The following is a 19,394-nucleotide window of genomic DNA, read 5'->3' on the forward strand; positions in this document are numbered from 1 at the left end:
ACATTTATCTGGCCGATTTTAATCATTGGACTATGTTCCATTGCCATTAGAGGGTGTGAATTGATTATATGTCAATGCTACAAGAACTTAGTGAGCACATAACTGTGGGGCTTTTCTTCTCTGTGATGATGTACATTCTGGCCATGTGTCATCACTAATTATTTTACAGATCCTCAATATCAAGTGTCTTCTGCCTCCTCTGTGCCTATACAATATGCAGGGCTCAATATGGCATCAGCAATTTCTTGCCTGCCTCAACCAAATTGAGCAAATGCTGTGGTTTCTGATGATGGGCTAATATGATCTTAATCTACTTCCTTCTTCTGTTTGCTAGGAGCCGACAAGAAGAAACAAGTCACACTATATTGTAGCATTTTTTTTATGGTCAGTCGGAATTTGTTTTTCCATAGATAGATTTTAGCAATGCTTTTTGCTGTATAATTCATTCCAATGTGTCCAGAGATCTTAGATGTCAAGCTTGTGAATGATGATCTTATTCGTAAATGAAATGGACTTCAGAGTTTGATTAGAAAATCAATGTACTGTTATTGTGTTGTTCCTTTCACTTATTTGAATAGATATGAGAGATGTATATGTATTAACATTACACATAATTCAAATTACTTTCTTTTGGTTAACAATTTGGAGACTGGGGACTTAGAATAATATCGGGCCTAGGAAACTGGCCATTTATGCCATTATTTAAAGCTTTACCAGCACACATGTAATTGATGTATATGATGTAACACATACTAAAAAATTACCAAGCTTAAAGATTTATTTTTCGTGTTCCTTGATAGATTACAAATTTTAAAATAATGATGACAGAAAGTATAACTATCCTCCCAAGAAAAAAGTGAAAGGTGAATTATTGAACAATTTCTTCCTCTCCAAAATTTCTTGCTCACTCAACAGACATGACATATTTGTAGCAAAGTAGCAGAAACCTGTGACACCTAAAGACTAAATGCACGAAATTACATCACTGCGATTGTATTGGCTCAGCCATTCACAACAATGGCTGTTATCTTCCCTAATGTTTCTTTCGAAATAATTCTAGAAATTAACAACAGAAGGCAATGGCAGTCAAGGGACAGATAAAGAGACATCTGTGCATTGTTCTCAATTGAAGTGGTTCCAATTTTTGAATGATAGATGGCTTGTGTATCAAGAATATTGCAACACTAAGTTGTTCTCCGAGCTGTGCTTGGGCGTGTTCCCCAAAGCATTAAAGTATTATGGAGTGTATACAGTTGTAAAACTCTGTGACCCATTAAAGCTGTGTGCAGGACAGGGTTTTGACCACAGACCGCTCTCTTTTTCAGGTAGTGGTCTTAATGACAGTTGTTGGGGCACAACTCGCCTTCACAACTGGGAGCTTTTATTCTCACTCGAATAGCTCATTTGGTAGCGGGAAATGTCAAAGTCGGGCATGCAGTTTCAGTTTGTTAGGAAGTTTCTTTTGTCATTTAAATTCTGTGTGGTGTAAATGGGAGGTTGCCCCATATAGTATTCCTTAGAACAGTAATGACTGAAAATATGCAGGTTGTGTTAAACAGATATTTTTGTCTCCTAATTGCAATTATTGTTGTGGTGAAAATGCCTGAATGGAATAACTAAATGTTGTTATTTCAGTTATAACTTCTTATCAGTGTAAGTATGAAGCTATAAGTTGTTATATTGCCAGATTCATGTGAATGCTTTTTGTCTGAAACTACCGTGTATACACAAACCTTCCTCAAGAATCAATCTATCTTAAAACTGTATCAAAATCCATACAGAAGTTCCTGAGATTTACCCTTAACATGTGGACAGAAAAATGCAGTGTAGGACAGTAATATATACAGGTTACTACGAGGATGTGCTGAAAAGTAATGCCTCCAAATTTTGTATTTCATTCTCAATATTGATCGAGGTGTTTCCTGCCGATCGACTTTCCTGCTACGCTGGCACAAGTTGGAACTATCTGCTACAAGAGGGCTCTGAATTGTAGCATGACGGCATGTAATTTAACTTTGTCGGTGTGTGAGATAAAGCTGAAAGCCCAAATTTGAAAAGTTCGTCCACACATGGAGCATTCTCTCGTGGAGCGTGACAATGCCAGACCACATGTGAGCACTGGAACAATCCGACGCTTTGGGTTCACTGTCATCTGCATCTTTCATACAGTCCTGACTTGGCTCCGTTCGGTTTTCATCTTTTTCCAAAACTTAAAAGAATACCATCGAGGAATCGACGGTGATCGTAATTAAATGATGCGAGCAGATGTGCGATTGTGGCTCCATCGACAAAGTTGCACATTCTGCAGTGACGGTATCAACAAACTGGCATCTCGTTGGGAGAAATATGTTCACTGCCAGGGTGACTGGATTGTGAAACAAACATGTAGACAGGAAGAATGAAGATGTAGAATGTTAATAATGTTTCTTTTATTTAAAAAGTTTTTATATTTTTCACATAAAAAAATTCGGAGGCATTACTTTTCAGCACGCCCTTGTATGAAGCTGCATGTGGCCTGTGACAAAAACTTTCATAACAAGGAAATATGAAGATAGCCACTATTGCAGTATATTGGTTAATATTTTATTCACCTCTCATTTAATAACACTCTTACAGAATTCGTGGGTTTGCATTGAGACTGAAATATAAGAAAGAATAAGTATTACTGAATTTAATCTAGACGTGTAAGTCATACATCTATTTTCAAATCAAAGAAACTCTCCGTGGTTGCCAATAACATTGAGAGCAGTGACAGACTGAATGCACCAAACCTACTGTGCTCGAGGCTTAAATTCTGAATCCACGAACAACCCGTGACTGAGAGGACATCGCAGAGGGACAAATGCCGAGATCCTGACTTTTCTTAGACGAGCCTGTTACACTTCTCAGCATAAATTTCTCTGTGCAGCAATTAGCATTTACAGAGTTGTCACTACTGGATTTTTTTGCCCATTGGATTAATTCTGTTTCCTTTGTGTTGCAGGGTGTGTGTACTTATTTGGGCAAACAAAGCGTACCGGTGAGGCTAATATGTACCCGAAGCCCGTCCAAGATCTGACTGGTTGGACAGTGAGAAGTGTCGGCTGTTCAGTTACGTCGATCGTCATGGCAGCCGACGAGAGTGTCATCGCGTGGGGCCCGTCACCTACTTACGGCGAATTGGTGAGTGTTATTGCACCGGAGCATTTGACGAACATCTGTTGGTGAATTAAATTTTCAGTGTATGTGGCAGGATAATATTGTGTAACAGGCTATCAGTCAAACCCAGAAATGTGCCAATTGGCTATCAACGTGCAGCTGATTGTGAGTGAGGGACTCTTAGTACACTTTCCAAAGGCTGCTTTTGGCCAATTGTGTCAGTACTGGCTTGAGGCTGTAATGAAGCCACTGTCTTTGCTGAGTCCTGTGGGTGGGCCGTCATGTATCTCGATAGAAATCTGGTGTGCGCACATAGTGCAAATCCTGGTGCAAGACTCTTGAAAGGTAAGATGGGAGCTCGGGGTCTGGTTCGTGCACAATTTTAACTCGATAAATGTAAGCGAGTGTTGACTTCTGTAGTCAGTTTTGATGAGATCTGTTTGGTACGTAACAGGATGCTAATGTAATCTAGTCTGTTTTATGACAGGGTGCACCACTGCTGCTTTGTATGTAGTAATTTTTGTCATTACCTTATCATGTGACAAGAATATTGTAGAACTTGGAACACTATCGAATGATAGCTGAGAGTAGATATGCCGAAGGAAATTTAATTTCAATATGACAATATTTTGAAAAAGATACAAAATCTACTCACCAAGCAGCTGCAGAACACACACATAAAATACTTGTGATTGACAAGCTTTCAGAGCCAGTGGCTCCAGCTTCAGGCAGAAGGGTTGAAGGGGAAGGAAGAAGGATGAAAGAAAAGGACAGGAGAGGCCTAGGGAAAGGGCTAGATTTCGGGAAAGTCATCCAGAGCTGCAAGTCAGGGGAGACTTGCCGTATGGGATGAGAAGGAAAGACCAGAAGCTTAGATTACATTGTCCTCTCAAGAACATGCTGTGGAACCCAGCTACAGTGTTTACAGAGAACAGCAACGCATTCCGACTTCTGTATATCATTAGTTTGTGGCGAGGATTAAGCTAAAGCAAACACCCTTGTGCTCTTAGTTACATGGCTACCCTTTCTGTATACTAAAATAAATTGTTGCAATCCTTGGGAATTTTGGCAATGTCACAAGAAGGCTGATGTCATCTCTGTAGATTTCGTATGTGAATGCCATTTTGTCGCTGTTCTGAAGCTTTGCTAGTTTCAAATCGAACTTTTAATAATCTTTATTCCATGGCAGCCCCCCTTCCCGGCGTCAGCTATCTTTTTGTCCTTCTTGGGGATTTAGAATTGTGCTACGTAGATGTATGTTTTCGGGCCATTTCCGTACTGTAAAATCTTGAGTTTGTGTCGTAACAATGCTCAGTGAATCCACAACATTTTGGAAGGTATATACTCTTCTATCTTCTGCGAAGCACTGGTATCTTATCGGTCTGTCAGTTTCTGTAGCTATTGTTGGCAGTTGGCATTTAAAACAGTCCACTGTCACATGACCATCTGTTTAAAAGGTTGGCAGCTTGCACTTGATGTTCAGTTCTGCCCCACAAAATGCAGTGTGCTCAGTCTGTTGCATCCGATACAGGTTGGCAAGCTGAAAGCTTTGCTTATGCATTTCCATTGCTTTGTATGAAATTCCATTTAGCTCAGTCATATGGAGGCAATTGTTGAAGGAGACTTTGACTTTTAAGAATTTCTATAAATCATTTCAAAGGTTGTATAAAGTTTTGGTTCCTTAAAATTAATAATATTTTTGCTTCTTAATTGAAAGCAGTTCTGTGGGTTTTTTTTAAAAAAAAAAAAGCTTAGTAGCACTTTATCTTAATGTTCCTTCTGTTTTTCTTTTCTGCATGTATTACTTGTTTTGTTTATGTACCTCACTCTTAAGATTTGGAATAAAGTTCTGAAGTTCAGTTCACCTAATTATTTGTCTATAACTGCTTTCTCAGTGTAGTCAGATCAGTAGATACAACCAAATTGATAATGTAGAATACCAGCTGAGGGCAAATTATTCACCTTGATGAATATTTTAAATGGAGATAAAATTTGCTCCAGTCTAGGGCTGAAACCCGGTTCCCCACCTTTTGCTGGTAGTGTGCTATTGACAGGGGAATGTGGTTACATTATTTAACTATTTTGTGTCCTGGAATCACTCCAGTAATTTTCTCTCGTTTTCAGGGACTCGGTGAGCTCCGTAAATCTTCGACGACACCGATGGAAGTTAAGGCACTGGAGGGTGTGTATGTGAAGCAGGTCTCCTGTGGCATGGGACACACAATGTTCATTGCACGGAACGATAGTGAGCAAGACGAGGCCCGCCTTGCCAAATTGCCGGAGTACAGCCCTTAGGTCTGTCACAGTACTGACATCTGTTCCGGTCAGCGACGCTGTCACCTGCCGGTGCGTCGTGCTTCTGGACACTGCCGGTCACTTGTCCTAATTCGATTTGGTCTGTTTTTTATTGAGAGCATAGTCTCTTTAGAAATATACAGTTGACAGAGGTCGGTAACAGCAAGTAGTTTTTAAAGTCACAAGTTGGTAAAATTATGTTTAGTTCCACTTTCCATACTTCATTCTCAGCTCAATTTCAGAATCCCCCCCACTCCCTGTTTGATTTAGCAAGCCTTTCTCTTTCTGACATATTACTTCAGAACTGTCAGCTCACCATTCACATTATTTGTGGTTTTCCTGTTGAGGCCTAAATCCAAGAAAATAACTACCATTTCCCAGTTTTATTTATTTTTCGTATTCTCTTCGAATTATCACCTTCTTTGAGCCGGTGAAGAATGTGTTTTACTGCCGATGCCTTTTGTGCGTGGATTTTTACAGTTGCTTTGAGGAAAACCTGTTAAAGTTTGTGAAATCAGATTGAAGCACGCGTACTAGGTGTTGCCGAATGATGATGTTATGTCTCTAGGTTACGAGTACATTTTGGTAACTTACGTCACGGTATCTCGAGAGATACTTGAATTTGTAGTTTTTTAAAAAAAAGAACAGTTAAAAATGTGTAATTTGTTTCACTAGGTGAAATGCAATACGCACACTCGCTTTGGATGCTCGGAACCTCTCACTGAGGATTCAGGAATGAAAGTGTCCTGTCTTGTGGTCAGTGGTTTGTCCTCTGTGAATGTGTCTACATGTGTTGTTAGTATAGAATATGGCTGGGAAACTGACAGGGAATGGGATACTTGTTTGTACTTCATAATAAGTTGTCATTTCTCGTTTCCTCCCAGTCATTTACTGTTGTGTCATTCTGTTTTTCTGCACAAGAACATTCCATTCTAGTAGTACTATCATTATACAATAATTTGTCAATGGCAGTCTCTGGAAGGTGAGAAGAGCAGTAAGCACTCTGTCCTCCCTTACTGTCTGATAATCACATACTATAATTTTAATCTGGGACAGATTTGAGCTATTCTTTTTTGTTTGTTGGATTGAATACTTCTTTATGACAGCTAAGTTGACATTTTTTTATTTTTTATTATTTTTTATAGCAAAAATGTCTTGTTACTTGCCATCTCAGTGCAGCCAATAAAAATTGGCAAGACTTAAGCTTCTAGCACAATTTTGATACATAAGCACTACTGTTCCTAGAGAATTTTTACAGACTCCTTTTTTAAAAATCCTGAGATCTCTCAGCAGAAGATTGATTTGATAAAACTATACTCTGTCAGCTTCTCTTTTTAAATGACTCTGTAAAACTATGCTCTTATTTGCACTTAAACTTGCCTGGTTGAGGGGTGAAAAAGAAACTATGAAAATTAAGAAAAAAAATATAAAGTGTGTATGCAAAAAGTTATTTTTTAAGAAACAAGAATATAAGAAAACATGTAGGATCTTACTAATGCTAAATAATTTAGGAGTAAACTACTATAGTTTGGCCATGTGCATTTAACTGTCATAATTTCTGTGACGGAGGTTGTGATTTGCTTTCCAAAAGCTACTTTTACTCTACAGTTAATGATAAGGTAAACGAAGGATATAAAGTCCACTGTTCCATAACTTTTTGCCATGTTTATTACAAGAACAATGTGTGTGTGTGTGTGTGTGTGTGTGTGTGTGTGTGTGTGTGTGTGTGTGTGTGTGTGTTTTAAGATGCCAGTGTCCAAAGTATAATGTAGAGTTGTTCTCTTGTGATGTGTACTTTTTTAGTTATTAATAGCAAAAAAGTACAAACATGTTAAAAATCAAACCTACTATAATGTAGTACTACAGATCTTTTGACATTAATGATTAATGTGTGAACATTTGTCATTGTCATGTGAACATTCCATTACATAAACCATGACAGTTCATTTCTGCATGTTAAGATAAGAAATCATAAATTTGGATGTTTTTAAGTTTCTTGTATGTTGTATAACTCTTACCCGTGTGGAACAAGAATTTATAAGTACTTGTTGTCACAGACATAAAAAAAAATCAAAAAGTGAAATGTTAATGCCAATACTGTAAGTTGGGCAGATGGCATTTTTTTCTGTCATTTTAGGCACAGTGAATATAAATTTAGTTAGGCTGTAAAACCGTGGGCCTGAACAGTGCCATTCAGTTAGTCTTTTATTGTCAACATTCACCTTGTTGGGTCTTCAAAAATATAGAACTTTGCCAGTCCACAAGAAGCTATTCTTTCTATTGGTGTGCTGCACCATTTTGGGAATTCGTTACATTAGTGTAAGTGGTAGAATGACAGTATTAGTAATGTCACATTACAGTAGTACCAACATGTGAGACTGACTTGGAAGTTGCACATTTTTGTCTTAGGTAATACGTGTACATTCAAATTCGCAACATGCACAGTACGTGTCATCTGTAATTGATGTCCTGTGAACACTTCATCATATGTTTTAAGCCAGTTCTCTAGGGCACTGTCCATTAAAGACTGGAAATCCTGGACATATTCCTGTCATCCCATGGTGTGTATTTCTTGTCACACGGTCCAGCAATGCAACATCTGGGCAGGGAATATTACTCTTCCAGTTGTATGCGATGCTTTCATTTATAGAATGTATAGCCAACGAGTAATCTCTTTAAATTTTTTGAATTGGAATATTAGGCACACATTAACTGTTTTACAATATTAAGCTAAACAATCTTCTTTCACTTACTCATTCAAAGAAAGTGCACATTATTCCTTACCCATACACGACACAACTGCAGATTTTGGTTTAATATCAGTCATTTGCCTCACAGTGTAGATATTTCTTGATCTTTATAGACTTTACAAGTAGTCATTTGTATCTGCCTCAGATTTGATAAGCAAGTGAAGGAGATTTGCTCACTTCAGTTTGCTGTAGAAATTTCACCTTTTGACCATGTTCTGTACTGTATCTGTGGCAACTGTACTTAACTCTGTATTTTTGTGTTGTCAGAGAATTTAATATGTACCCTGAATGGCTGTCTTACTGTTAGCCAGTCTCAAGAGTATTTGACATTTACTTTTGTACAAATGTAATTGTTTTATATGTGGCAGAAAGTAACATGTATAGTGTACTTAAAGTAGAGACCTCTCACACAGTCTGGTTGACAAAATTGTCAGTATTAATATTGGACAGATATTGTTTGGTGATGTATCCTCAATAGGTGTTGCTCATTCTAGCCAGTCTGAAACACTCTATAGTCCATGTGTATCATCACTGTTTGTGAGGCCAGTGGAGTCAAAGATTAGAAGACAGAAATTTGTATGAATTTACAAGAGAAATGCCAAGTGATAAGCAAAACTATGCAGTCAACTGAAAGGAATTTAGTTTATTGCTGTATTTTTAATATAGAAAGACAATCTGGAAAGTAATTTTAAAAATTATCTGTTTACAACAAGTAACCAAGCCATACATGAACATTATTAACACAAAATTTAAGCATTATTATTTAAAAAATTGGTTAGAAGTGAAAGTGAAAGTACTGAAGCCATCTTGTGCATTTTATTTATGAAAAATAATTAATCGGGAATTAAATTAAAGACTTTTTAAAAATTTTGACAAGAGTTACTGATATTTAAAAAATAATTAGTTCCTGGAGATATGTTTTGTTTTCCACATTTTTACAGAAAAAAAATCACATTGCAAAATTTTCATTCTGCGGCAGTATGCTAACTTGTGTGGAACCTCTGAATTGCATAGTTTTATGTTATCAAGCCTTTTTATTACTCACAGTGATGACTGGCTACTCTCATTGACTTCTGTTCTTTTGATGTGTTTGTTCTATTTCCTAGTTTTCATTTTTGGTTATTATACACCTACGATCACCCACATAGGTGACATTTAATACTTCAGAGTAGATCTGTGTCTGAGTTATCTCCTTTAAACTTGCAACTGGCTGATGGAAACTGCTGATATAATAATGTAATATCGTATGGAGAAACAGAGTTGAGCATTTACAAATTTTCCAGATATGTCCTTCACAGTTATTTTTAAAATGAAAGAATTCAGTAATTGGAAAAAAACCATATTTGCACTCACTATATAGATCTCATAATGAAAAAGCTTTTTTGATGTACAGAATATTTTAAAGATGTAGAACATGGAAAAAGTGATTCATTATTTTTTACTGAGTTTAGTTTTTAAGAGTTGTAAATGGTTGTCTTGACTGCATAGATAAAATGGACCGGTATTATAGTTAATAGTATTTTTTGTGTGCTTTGTAAATTTAGAATTTAAACCTCTTTGGGACTTCCTTTTTGTGTCTATTTATAAGCATGACTGCTCCGGAAGAGAGGATGTTCGGCAAGAGTGAAAACTGACTGCATTTTGAATAACTTTGAGATTTATAGCATGTGCCTGAATTTTGGAGAGTGATTTAATTGTTGTACAATGTTGCACCTATTTTAAAGTCAGAGCGCTTTAGTGAATATCTTCTCCCTGGAAAAGTTGGGAAGCAATTGATGTGCCCATTTTGATGTAATTTCTTGTCTCCCTATGTACCTATTGATGTAAAACATAAATGCACTGGAAAAAGTGTGGTGGTACTAAGCACAATGTAGCATTTAATTTAGTTGTAAGTCTTTTTGTTGTTTGCACAACAGATTGCCGCACTGAACTGATGGAAAGCTATAGTGATTTAATGAAAAAGATCTTTTCTATCAGTTTTATGGGCACAGAAATATCATATCTGTTAAGTGTAGAGGAGGAGTACAAAATTTCTCAGCATTCTTATTTTAAGTCCGGTTTTGAAAGTTGGTATGTGAATTTTGTAGCTTTAGGGGAATGTCCATCTTTGTATACTCTTACGATTATAACATTAATCTATTTAAGTGGAAGGGCATGTTAAGAGCGCCCTTATAAAACAAGAATTTTCTTGCCAGAATGTATGTACAGATATTTTGTGAGAGCAAATATTTCTCAGTGGGAAGGTACTCGGATGTGTGTTTTTAACAATTCGTGTACAACTCAGTCTATTCGTGTTCAGCAATTTTATTGTCCTTTCTCAATAGATTTTCTCAGATAATAAATGTTTAAGAAGAGAAACATCTTTTTGCAGTTACTTCAAAAAATTTTAACAATATACAATTTGGGAAGCCAAAAATATATATACAATGGTTCATAAGAATGGACTACTACCTCATAAAATAAGTTTTGTAAGTTTTTGTTCTTTGTATAGACTTTGAAAAAGAAAAAACTTTTCATCTGATGCAATAAAGCAGAAAATTCGTGTGAAATTCATTACTATTATAATTAATACCCCACACCTACCCCTTACTCATCCCACAGTACATCAAATTGTGAAGAACTACTTAAGTTGAGATATGGTGACGAGAAAATCTCATTACAACTGAACTAAATGCATGTAACAGTATACGATAATAAGGTACTTAAGATGTGAACCTGTCATCGCGATCATTGACTTGCCAACAGTCTCCTTTATGTGAATTGCTGTGCGACTGCCGGGGGGAGGATAATAAAGTCTGTGCATTCACCACTTCACTGTTTGCGTTTCCATATTTGGTAAAGGATAATGGCAGGCAGCAGCAACTTTGCTTTGGGGGAGCACTTAGTGACAAGTGGGTGGGTCTGTGAACAGAAGCACAACAAAAAAAATATGATTCAGGTTATGGATAATTTACTTGAATGGTTCTGTAAAGAGCAACAAAATCTTCAGACTTTGTGTGAGAAAAGAAAGTGTTTTGTTTGCCCCCACTAATGTTTTCCATCAACCTGAAGGGAAAATTGCAGAAGTGGTGTGCATCAGTGAAGCAATCATCCTGCAAGTCGACCAGAAAGTGTGCTGCATAACTTGGAATTAAAAGCGCACACCACAGCTTTACACAAAAGTGCTAACGTGCAATTCTGCAGCTGTTTAAGAGGATAAGTAGAACATAGAAGTGTATCAAGCTCTGCAAAGATGAACAGTGGTTCACATTTGTGCATTTTGGGCAAATAACTGTACCGTATTTACTCGAATCTAAGCCGCACTTTTTTTCCGGTTTTTGTAGTCCAAAAAACCGCCTGCGGCTTAGAATCGAGTGCAAAGTAAGCGGAAGTTCTGAAAAATGTTGGTAGGTGCCGCCACAACTAACTTCTGTCGTCGAATATATGTAGCGCTTCGCAGGCACAAAGACAAATACTGGCACCAAAACCTCTGCGTCAGTAAATAAATAAAAAAAAAGGTGGAGGATGAGCTTTTTTTTCTCCGCCCCGAGTTTCGACCACTGCATTTTCATACATTATCCAACGAAGTAAATACAAATTCCGTATTGTTCCTCTTCGAACGTAGCAGCATTTCAATGTACTACGAAAATCCGACTGGCAAGACTGTTTGGGATATTTGTCAATATGGCCAACTCTGCTTTCTGAATTTTTTCCTAACTGTGAGAAGAAATGGTTGCTAATAGGAACTTTTATGAATTGTGAATCACATGCAGTATTCTCTTCACCATAAGAATAATACGAATATAAACATTTTGCCGTGTATTCTTTCGTGTTTGCTGCTATCTCATTTAAATCCTGTCCGCCTAATAAACTACGAAACTAGAGTGAGACACCAGCAGACGCGGAAGAATATACATACCATGTCATGTTTATATTCGTATTATTCTTATGCCTAATAGTGATACAGTCAAAAATGAAGCACGGCAATTGACTAGATTTTTAAATCTAAGATGACTCTAATTTCTGTGCACAATGAAATGTACTAAAGAGGCGTCTGCAAAGATTTTCAAACGGAAAAAATTTTCGCTAAATTCTCGTTCAGAACATCTTCTATCATACGCAGTCTATTATTTGATTTTTGTTGATCATTATCAAAGAAGCAGCAGTGTAAGTAGCAACGAATAGCAGTCTCGTGCCATTGTTTCGCTAATGAGGCGATTCCTCTCTTTGTTTTTTTTTAATTGTAAGCGGCGGTAGCGTGCACGAAAGCAAGCCATGCCGCGAGCGGCGACAGGCCGTAAACCCTCATTTTCAGAATGCGACAAACAATGCATGACACAGTACAGTAATGCATTTTCAGCTTTGAGTGACGGAAACACATATAACAAAGAGAACTGCACTTGTCAGATCGAAGAAAAATAAGCAATCAATTCAAACCAGACGAAGCACGTGAAAAAGGAAGGGTACCCGTATAAATACGGACGGAGCGCCTGACGCATAACAACGGCTACCTGGTAAAACTTAACTGCTAAGCTTACGACTCGAACCAAACTACTACAGCTGTATCGTCATTCATTCAACCTAAATTGTGTCTCATATTACAATGGACCAAGTTTGTTTCGATTTGGAAGTGCGGCCTAAAACTTTTCTCTCCCCTTGAATTTAGAGTCTCAGATTTCAGGTGCGGCTTAGATTCAGGAAATTTTTTTTTCCTCGATTTCGAGTCTCATTTTTCAGGTGCGGCTTAGATTTGAGTGCGGCTTAAATTCGAGTAAATACGGTAAGCATTATTAGGGTTACAATGGAATAATTGCACTTGTAAAGGGACTTCCTGGCCACTCTGTATATTAACATTGAGAATTAGCAGCCTTCACAGTTAACTGCCCTTAACCTGCTAGACTGTTCATGCTAAAAACGTAAGTGAATGCAATATGACCAGTGTCAAGGGCAGTTTTAACAAAAGCTGTAGTATTTGTACTATTTTACAAGAGTACACTCACAGTTGTCAGAGAATAACATTTATCTTAAGTATAGAAGTATATTACATTGAATGTTGTGGTGCTAGTAAGGGTTTTCAGTCTGCGTAAGCAAATTATTTATGGTGCTGAAGAAGATACACTTTTTTTTTTCCTTATTTAATTTGCAGGTTCCCAATTTCTAGCCCTGTCGGCAGGCAGCTTGCTGAAACAGAGCTGTGCCCTGAATGTTAGACAAGGGGGCCAAATTCCAACAAATTATTTTACTTTCTAGATTTGTCTGAATTGTAGGTTGAATGAAATTTATTTTATTGTAAGCCATGTATACAGTAAGAATTAAGATACATTTACCATATGCTGGTGAACGTTAATAACACTGACAAACTGCAGGAAGGAGTTCCTGATTGAATATGGAGGAAAAGAGATCCTATGAACAAGTGTGTGGAAACGGACAGTGTGCATGCAGTGACAATAGATCATCCTGGAACACAGTATGAAGCTGCATTGCATCTGTGCCACAATAGATATTCACTGGTCTCCGTGGGATGCAATGAACACATCCATCACGGATCACCTCGTCCTAACCGTCGTACGTTCTTGAGGTGTCGGCAAACTATAATGCGGGAACCGCATAAACTTACATATTGTCAAAGGCACATTCTCGAGCAGCCTAGGCACAGGTTTTACAGAAAGTCCAGATACGTTTCTCCATCGAGGCATTGTGGAATCGTAACCGGTCCAGGTACGTGGTTGCCAAGAATCCCTGCCACGCGTTGATGCTGATGAGACACCTGAACCGTTCCCTAAGAATTACCTGTAGACCACAGATGACGATTATGCAGACTGATGATGCCAATTATGGTAAAGGTTGTTTCATCAATAAAGAGAACTGATGACAGAAATCTCATAATTGTGGTGGTCTGGTGCAAAAAAACTGTAGACAAAATCCTTCTCGTAAAGGGAAATCCACAGCTGATAATCCTTGCACTCCGTGTGCAGGTGATAGGGATAGTAGCGATTGTCATGCAGGGTACAACAATTGTTCTTTGGCTTACACCACAATGTCAGGCCACTTGCCTGGAGCTTGTATGAGGGTTCATCTGAATATCTTGTAGAACCTGGTCCTCCAGGTCTGGTGTAAGCACAGTCTGCTGCCTCTGCTCGTTTATGTGTCTGAAAGGACCCGTGCTCACACAAATGACCGAAAAGGGCAATGTTGCACGGTGTCGGTGTCTGTGAGAGTACTTGTTTTGGAACAGCTGTGCTGCCTCTCGACTGTTTCCATCTGCTTGGCCGTACACAAACATCATCTCGGCTTGTTCCTAACATGAGTACAGGACCAGTATGCTGCATCAACCACACAGGTTGCAACACATAAGGAACACACAGCATGTGGTCAGAGGAACTTTAATTCATCAGTGCCATTTACCGTGGCAATGATGCATTTTCGTACACATGTTCACAGGACGTTTCTCCTCCGTTTCCAATCAGGAATCTGTCCCCGCAGTTTATCGCTTCTGTATACACGAATATTCCACACCATCAAATAATCGGGGCACCCCAGTTTTAAAGGCGGGAAAAGAAGAGGAAATATTGACTTTAATTTGAGTTTTATTTACAAAAAAATTATTCTAACATAATGGTTCTATTTGTCACATTCATTGTCATCACTAACGGAAGAATTATGTGTGCCGTCATTTTCCCATTGAGCGTCGTCCTCGGTTCCGTCCACTAAATTTGTGATACCACATTTCTTGAAAGACTTTTCCACCAGTGGTAGCGGAGTGGAGTCCTGTGCACATTTCACCTGCTCACAAATCTCGATTTTTCCATTTGGCACGAACTTGTGATTTTTCATCGGCCATCCATTCCATTTATCACTGTTTCGAGTGCAGCTTTGAATGGCTAATTTATACACACGTCTAGTGATTGCAGGACGGATGTTAGGTTAGGCCTCCAGGGATTATGACCAAATCAGTTCTCGCACTTCCTCAGCTGTATGTTTGCGATAGCTGTTCTGGACCCACGTGTTACGTAAATTCAGTAACGCACCAGGGAGATGTTGCCAAAAACACGTCACCCTGTCAACCGAAGGTCATTGTCATTCATCACTTTCACCAATATGCCTTTGACTGGTATTTTATTAGAATAGTTTTCCTTCTAAGTATCACATTAGGTGGTAGCTTTTGTCCATTGCTAGTTACACACATCATCATTGTACACCTCTGCTTCTCCTTGCCGCCAGTTCCTATCGTAATGCTGGATTCCCTTTTACTGTTCACAGTGTTGTCAAGCGGCATCTCAAAATAGAGTGGTGTTTGAGCAGTGTTACCAATTTATCACCTAGCGATGAAAATTCACTACCTTTCCTTGTAATCGCTTGGAAGCCAGTGAGTGATGGTAGTTTTCCTTCAGAAACCTAATCCATTTCAACTGGAAAACATCTCGATGGCCAGCCTTGAGACCAATGATGTTTAGTTCTTTGGCTAAAACCAATGGTTTGAGTTAGCACATTTCACTAGTCCTTGCCCATCCATATTATCATTCCTCACATACATGATCGTAGAGTCTTTTTTTTTTTTTTTTTTTTTTTTTTTTTTTTTTTTTTTTTTTTTTTTTTTGAGGTCTTGCTTTTTGTTCGAAAAATGCCTGATGATTTACCGTTCATTTCTTGAAGTTGCATTTTGTTCTTTCACCAGTCGTGAATACAGCTTTCGGTCACATTGTATTTTCTTCCTGCTGTGTAGGTTTGAATATTATCTGCTTCTTCAATAATTTTAAGGTTTTCTTTAGCCATGCACAAGTGATAACGAGTACTTGTAATCATAATTAACAGGTAACACACGTGAAACTTAAAATTTCTCCAGCGAATTAAATGTTCGAAGAGATTTTGGGATTGCAGCAAGTCGTCATAAACTTCACTCCACAATATCTCAACTGGACACCTGCCACTCATCTTCGAGTAAGTCATCAAAGTCTGGTCAAGAAGTTCTTTGCTCCGCCCTATATAGTGCATTGGAGTATTGCCGCGTGCATCAAAGTCACAGTGACAGATAGACCACACCACCCGTCAAAGATCAGCTGTCTTCGGTAGCCACAGCCACCGGAGTATTTTGCCGTCTTTGTCTGTATTGATGGGATTCCATGCTTTATCCAGCTGGCAATTGCTGTTAAGGTTCATTACATTTTCTGCGATGCATATTCCAACAGATTCTTTTATAATGGAATCCCAAAAACAATGTTGCTGTGGTTCATGTGTTGTCATATATTCCATTGTACATTTGTTGGAAATGCGATGCTTCGCAACTGCAGACTTGCTGGATAGCAAAAGGCGAGTGCAACGTTTGTGTTCTGTGCATCATTCTTACACCGTCCATGTTGTTTGTCCTATGTAGGCCATGCCACACTGGTAAGGTATTTTGTAAATTCCCGCCTTTCACAATAACAAATTATACTTCACTGGTCCCAGCAGGTCCAAAATCTTAGATGGTGGGCAGAAAATCGCTTTCACCTAAAAATTACTAAGGATTCTCGCAATTTTGAGTCTTGGTTTTGGCACAAATGTCCTGATGTCCCAAATACATCATTTGGGACACCCAATTGTCCCAGTTTTTAATTGAGAAACAAAATGTGTGCAGTAATTAAATATTAGTGAAAAACTAGTTTCCTAGGGGTAGAAGGATTTAGAAATACATATGTTCACAGTATAATGGAATGTAGTCTAATTAAGTCAGGTGATGCTGAGGGACTTAGATTAGGAAATGAGGCACTTAAAGTAGTAAAGGAGTTTTGCTATTTGGGGAGCAAAATAACTGATGATGGTCGAAGTAGAGAGGATATAAAATGTAGGCTGGCAATGGCAAGGAAAGCGTTTCTGAAGAAGAGAAATTTGTTAACATCCAGTATTGATTTAAGTGTCAGGAAGTCATTTCTGAAAGTATTCATATGGAGTGTAGCCATGTATGGAAGTGAAACATGGACGATAAATAGTTTGGACAAGAAGAGAATAGAAGCTTTTGAAATGTGGTGCTACAGAAGAATGCTGAAGATTAGATGGGTAGATCACATAACTAATGAGGAAGTATTGAATAGGATTGGGGAGAAGAGAAGTTTTTGGCACAACTTGACCAGAAGAAGGGATCGGTTGGTAGGACATGTTCTGAGGCATCAAGGGATCACCAATTTAGTATTGGAGGGCAGCGTGGAGGGTAAAAATCGTAGAGGGAGACCAAGAGATGAATACACTAAGCAGATTCAGAATGATGTAGTTTGCAATAGGTACTGGGAGATGAAAAAGCTTGCACAGGATAGAGTAGCATGGAGAGCTGCATCAAACCAGTCTCAGGACTGAAGACCACAACAACAACATGTTCACAGTATATAAGCCTACCACATTTGGTTTAACTTACCTTATACCTAAAGAAAGAGTAAGAGATGTGTTGAAAAGATACCGATCTTCAATGTCATCTTCTTCAAGACAAGTATAAACAGAAGCAAAGTAGGTATAAAGGAGCAACATTTAACTGAGACCATTTCTCTTAATATTACTGCAGCCACATGGAGTCAATTTTTTTGAAGAATGTGGGTGTTTCGACAAGTGGTAGCAGTGCTTATTCCATTTCGTTTGTCATGTATACACGCTTGCCCTAGCAGTTTGAAATCTTGAATTTTAATATGAAATGTATAATTTGTATCTGATTACTGATTAGTATATTACGTGGTTTTTAGGATTAATAAATCGCACCTAAGTACCTAGTATGGGATTAAACATACAGAAAAAAAGTAAATATGTCTCTCTTTATTTCTGAAGAAAAGAATTTTATTTGTTTGTGATATTTTCCTGTCCAATTAACAAAATGAAGGTACAGCCTTACTATGGATTTTTCAGCTGCTGCACTGTTTTAGTCCTGTTATCGATTTCAAAATATCACGATAACTGACAAGAAAGGTAAGCTTAAGTGTAGTTGTGGTGTTAGCTATAAAGTATAGTGTAGTTGTGGTGTTAGCTATAAAGTATAAACACACGTGTCCTGATTTTCTCTCTCTGAAATCACATAAAACATTACTTTACTGGCTGCAAACATTTTTTCACATTAAGTCAATCTTTTCTAAAAGAAAAAGCCACGGTATAACTTTAGACACCAAAACTGAGAAATACGCAGGTCATTTTCCATCAGTGACAGTTCTGTATACAGCCGTAACAGACCCATCAGTGTGTTGAGGTTTCACGGAGAACAAATGTTGCCAGACTGTAGTCATTGTGGTAGGGCCACAGCTCCTAGCATTATGGTATGGGGTACCATTGGCTACACAACACAATCACCTAGCTGTAGCAGGTAATTTGGACAGCAGGCATTCCATTTCTTGCGTGTTTAGATCAGTGGCTGTGCCTTACTTTTGTAGCACAATGTTAACTATTGCGAGACCACGTGTTGCCTGTGTTGCTTTGTTGCCTGGCCAGCACACACTCCAGATCTGTTCACCCCTTGCAAACATCTGGTTACGAGTTGCTGAGAGACTGGCAGGCCACCTATTGCCAGTCACCGTGATCTAACTCTGGCACAGGAGTACACGTATCTAACATCTCAGCTCAGTTCAACAGATGTGACAGTTCTGTATATTTAATTTCACAATTTGCATACCACCTACCAGTTTAATTGTGTACCCACAATAAGTAATTTTTTTATATTTTCCATTGTTCGTCGTTTGCAATTTTAGTGGCCAGCGGTACAGTTATGTGCAAACAGCCTTAATGCAATGGTAACATCGGTTTCCATCAGATCACAAAAGTTAAGCACTGCCGGGTTTGGCTAGCACTCTAACGGGTAACCGTCCGGTTCTGCCGAGCGCTGGGTGCACTGGCCCTCGTGAGGCCGACTGCAGAGCTACTCGATTGAGAAGCAGTGGGCCCGGTCACGAAAACTGATGACGGCCAGGAGAGTGGTGTACTGACTGTGTGCCCCACCGTGTCTGCATCCAGTATTGTGTGTCGGCTGAGAATGACACGGCAGAAAATATAGTTCTGTGCACACTGTCTGAATCTGTGCTTTCAGAATGCGTCTAGTTCTCTGTTAGCTGATATTGAATGCAGTCAGCAGTAATAGCTTGTGACAGTTGCTGCAGTTTCATCACAACTGGTGTACAGTAAGGTATCGGAATTGAATGACTGTAGGAAGGTGCGAGACGACTTAGACAAAATTTCCAGTTGGTGTGATGAATGGCAACTAAATGTGGAAAAATGTGAATTAATGATGTC

General features: G+C 38.4%; 1 protein-coding gene across 2 annotated transcripts in view; it reads left to right on the forward strand.

The window, feature by feature from the left end:
* The window catches only part of LOC124719990 (protein RCC2), a 90,552-nt gene extending 79,818 nt beyond the window's left edge, over positions 1–10,734 (forward strand). For both annotated transcript variants that reach the window (XM_047245216.1, XM_047245217.1), the window contains exons 8-9: positions 2,984–3,162; positions 5,263–10,734. In XM_047245216.1, the coding sequence (XP_047101172.1) occupies positions 2,984–3,162; positions 5,263–5,433 (350 nt within the window). In that variant the 3' untranslated portion in view covers positions 5,434–10,734. The remainder of the gene's footprint in view (positions 1–2,983; positions 3,163–5,262) is intronic.
* The last annotated feature ends 8,660 nt before the right edge of the window (positions 10,735–19,394 follow it).

Source organism: Schistocerca piceifrons, chromosome 11 (genome assembly GCF_021461385.2).
Source record: "Schistocerca piceifrons isolate TAMUIC-IGC-003096 chromosome 11, iqSchPice1.1, whole genome shotgun sequence".
Classification (NCBI taxonomy): Eukaryota; Metazoa; Arthropoda; class Insecta; order Orthoptera; family Acrididae; genus Schistocerca; species Schistocerca piceifrons.